Source organism: Strongylocentrotus purpuratus, unplaced genomic scaffold (genome assembly GCF_000002235.5).
Source record: "Strongylocentrotus purpuratus isolate Spur 01 unplaced genomic scaffold, Spur_5.0 spur5_scaffold_14, whole genome shotgun sequence".
Taxonomy (NCBI): Eukaryota; Metazoa; Echinodermata; class Echinoidea; order Camarodonta; family Strongylocentrotidae; genus Strongylocentrotus; species Strongylocentrotus purpuratus.
Window position 1 is genome coordinate 11,328,338 of NW_022145599.1, and position 4,612 is coordinate 11,332,949.

Here is a 4,612-nt window from a genome sequence, read left to right on the forward strand (position 1 = left end):
ATTGATCCATTCCAAGATCTGAATTGGGGGGGGGGGGTGAGAGAAAAATAATGTAAATGTATTAATGGGGAGTAATAATATAAAGTAATGGGAAACAATTCTATTAAAGGTATTACAAAGTTTTGGGACATTTTGAAAAATGGGTGGATAATGATTCTTTACAATTTTGATATATTTGGATGCCCCTGTGGATGTGTTAAAAACGCTAGAATTTTTTGCCCCAAAAACACTTCTGCTTCCGAGAAAATTGAATATAAAGATTTACCGGTGCTCCCGGTAAATTTTGATAAATTTCAAATAGCTCCTACGGCCGTACAATGGTAGCTGCGACCATGACAATCTCAGAATATGTAGTTGTGGTATATAATTTTCGAACGGGAATAGCTTATCGGTCGATTTTAGTCAAGAAACATTGTTTTATAGCTTAATTAATATCTTGACCTTGAAAGGGAGCTATACAACATAAAGTGTTTATTATTTACAATTTCATAACTTTAGATCAGTGAATATTGTAGGATCGCATATGCTTCCGACCCCATGCCAAAACTTTGTATTACCTTTAAGCACGTAATGTGCAATGTTTCGTATAAATAATAACAAATTGTGAGAAAATGTCTAAGATATAATAAGTTCCAAACAAAAAGTACATGTACAGTACGTATAGTATGAAGAACTAAAGACGTTGCGGAGAGAGAGAACGATCGAGACATATTATTTGTTTTAAAAAAGAGGTTGATACGACCCCTCCCACACATCCCCTCACTCTATTGTCTTGCTCTCTCGCATTTCATCAAACTAATGTTTTTTATTCCCAATACCCCACCAATGATGGAAGTACCCCTACCTATGGCTGTTCGATCTCTATCTACGCCATGCATCGCAAATTATATCCATAATCCATCGTAAACAGGTACATAATTAAACAAGTGGAAAGCTAACATGCTTCGAAGGTGACCCATAAGTTCCTAATTGATCAATTTTCGCCCTCAAAATGCAATCAGGCTCATGGAGCGGACAAGCCAAAGTACTCAACTATAAGGTCATCTCGCACGGTTTTGACTTGTTGTTATCACTTGAATGGCATCTCTAATTAAAACACGACTATTGACGAGTTCAGCGACGTCGAAAGAGAAATCGACCATCGTTGCCATCTCAAAGCAGTGATGCAAAAGCTGTCTCATAAAGGAACTTGATGTTCCCAGGATACGTGCAGGGTCATGGTGAGCATGTACTCCCAAGAATAAGCGTCTTTCTCTTTCATCTCTGGAAATTAATTTGAAAGGTATTTATAGCTTCGATTTTCAGCTGTCAGTTATGATTCTCTCCCAGAAAAAAATGCCATTCGAGTCGATGTAAGATTTTCGACTTCATTCTACGTTGACACCCTCAGTCAAATGAGACTGCAGTTATATTTTACAGCAGTAACTTGCGAAGGAAACTTTTGAGTGATACTTGCTCCTCCTAAGAACATGTCAAATATAATGTTCTTTCTGACATCCACTATTATGAGCTTTGATCTTATCGCGATTTGATTACTTCCTTTGATTTAATTTGGAAAGCTAAAGTCACCTACTGTTTGCATTGTGTGGCGAAATTCTTGCTTCGTGTACGCTTATCTCAAAGTGACATGCACCGGCAGAATATGTTCCCCAGGATGAACGTTACAGTTTTGGATGATGATCGGGAAGGGCAAGACGACGACGATGGCATCAACAACAATGTTGCTATTATCCTGACTTATTACGCTCTCGTCTTGGTGATCGGGATACCTGGCAATGTCATCATCCTCCTCATATACGGCAGGAAGAAACGAAAGACGAGCACAGATGTGTTGATCATCGGCCAGGGTATCGTCGATTTCCTCGCCTGCGTCTTCACCCCCGCCCTCATCATCCGCAGCTGCTTCTATTCGTTGGTAACGACCGGTCTTTGCCGCTTCGCCTACCTCGCCGAGACATCGGGTGCATTCATGTCACTATTCTTCACAACCGTCATCAGCGTCGACCGCTATCTGGCGGTATGCCGACCCCTACGACGTCACGGTCGCCTCACGAAGAGGTCGTCGATTTTGGCATCGATGGTCGTCGTGGGCCTCGGCGTCGCCATCAACATACCCGGAACGGTATTCGAGGTCGCGCGTTTGGAATTAAGAGGTGATAAATGCACCCAAACGATATCGTACATGGCGACCTTGATGATGTCAGTAGCATTTGTGCTCATATTCGCCTTGTCGTTGATTACGAGCTCCATCATGTACATGATCATTTACGCTTTCCTCAAAAAGAGGGCAAAGATTCACGACAAGCTCGTAGGCAATACAGTCCCTATCGCCACCATCCAACCTAGCAAGGTTGTGAAGAGCTTGGTGACTGCTGATTCTCTAAACTCCAACTTCAAAATGCATATTGATAATAGCCTCTTCGTAGAGAACATATCAACGGGTATAACATCGATAAAAACGGACAACCTTTCACCGACAGCCAACTCCTTGCCATATTCTGCTGGATCGATAAGGCTGTCGAGGTCCGATCCGATGTCCAAGGTAAGATGATGTAGGCCTAATTGGTTACGTGCCATCACCAGAACACTTGCTATTATTGTCTTGGTTTGTTGTACAGGCTTGAACTAGAAACAAATTGTATAAAATAAAAGGTAAGACAGATGATCTAAAAAAAAACATGTTTCATGACAATGAATTACTCGTACAGACTTCTTTTTAAATCCCCGAGTTTGGATATAGATATGTTTTTACGTTGTTCTGTAATAGCTCGAGTTGTGATAATGCGGAAAGATAATTCAGATTTGTAATTTGATTTGCAGAATTTGCAGAATTTCGTAATTAGTAGCATACAAAATATGACGACCGCTATAATATATTAGTCAAACCATGGACCTACTACTAATGAACACTGATCGGTACCATAATATATTCATGCACCTGACTCTGTCAAAAGAATCATCATGACATTGCTAACATGATTCTAAGCTTTGATCTCATCACGACCGCCGCCAGTCGGCCATAAAAGACCGAAATTGTGCCTTGAAGAATCTATAAAATACCTGCGCAAAAGAAACTGGATCGCTTTAAATAACGGAAATGCATGTGCAGTTGTGGCGTACATAATATGAATATTGACGTATATGAAGTTTTCAATAGGAAATTAGAAGTAGTTTACGAGAGAGACGTGTAAATTTGGCTGTAACACAATGATTTTACCCCGGATTTTACACTTCATTTTAAAACTTATCCTATCCATTTCCAAGGAATGGAAGGTATTATTATACAAAAATATATATTTTTCAAAGTTTGGCAAGTCCGGATGTATGTCCACCAGTGTCCACTTCTTTAACAATCAATCTAATATCACACAAATTGTCATACATTGGAGTTCACTGCTCCTCTAACTGGTCTTAAATCACGATACTTTTCCTGAAACTACACTCTCGGCCTTGGCCCAGCGAAAAGAATCTGAAGAAATGTAAACAGTTCTTTTGACTGTGATGATGCGTGATTACATAATCAACATTGTCGCGTCAAATGAATGTCCGCTTCAACATACACATTATCCGGTGGCAGTGGCCATGATGTGATCAAAGAAAGACTCTCATTATTAGTCCATCTGTAGTAGGGTCCATGGTCAAACCATCTTCCTTCCTCGATCCAATTGCGTCTAAAAGAGAAATTCTATGCAATAATATCTCCCTCTATACCTATTATTATATCGACAGAGGACACACCTGGACCCCGATGGTTCTTGCCAAGTTGCCATTGCCACACATGAAAACGCTCAATCACCACCAAACCCAAGTCAACCCAGTAAACAGTTGTCACGATCTTCATTTCTCAGCCGCCTTTGCCGTCGTCAACGTCCAAATCGTGCAGGTGCGTCGAAATCAAAAGAGTCCGACATGGGTCGGAAGACGACGCGGATGTTGCTCGTCATCACCGTCTACTTCTTCGCCACCTGGATGCCCCAGATCGTTCACAGCGTCCTCTCTAAGAACGTCCTCATCGCGATCGATCGAAATCGAGTTCTTGATACAATCTTCGAAGTCCTGACTGCACTGCGGCTCACTAACCACATCGTCAACGCCTTCGTCTACTCCGTGATCAATGACGGATTCAGGACTTCGTTACGGCAGATGTTTTCTCTGAGCCGTAAAAAGTAGCGTCGAGAATAGACTCTTGCAATTGGCATTCAAGTGATCATTTGTTTACAAAATACACGTGGCATAGTTAACACGGTTTCATATCGATTTCCCGAAGGTTTATAAATCCGAAGGTGAATAATTCCGAAAATGAAATATCTTTTTTGTGGGGAAATTTGTGTTTCAGAATTATGAACCTTTAGAAAAAATGAAGATGGGAAAATTGTTGCATTTCATCATTTTGGCAAAAATGTCATTTAATCATCAATATTCACTAGAAAAAATACAAGATTGTATATTCGATCATCTTGCTGCTCGGAATCATCCTGATGTATTAATTTTGTGAAGCGAACGAGGGCAAAAAAAGACACTTTGTTGTAGTATAAATTTCATTTCGATATAAAACTACAATAAATAAGGATATATTCGGACGCCATGCTGCCCGAATCATGACGATATTAGG

General features: G+C 40.4%; 1 protein-coding gene across 1 annotated transcript; it reads left to right on the plus strand.

Moving 5' to 3' along the window:
- The first annotated feature begins 1,654 nt into the window (after positions 1-1,654).
- LOC100893171 (somatostatin receptor type 2-like) lies at positions 1,655-4,170 on the plus strand. The gene is made up of 2 exons (XM_003726535.2): positions 1,655-2,542; positions 3,730-4,170. Exons 1-2 carry the CDS (start codon positions 1,655-1,657, stop codon positions 4,168-4,170), a joined length of 1,329 nt encoding a protein of 442 aa, XP_003726583.2.
- The last annotated feature ends 442 nt before the right edge of the window (positions 4,171-4,612 follow it).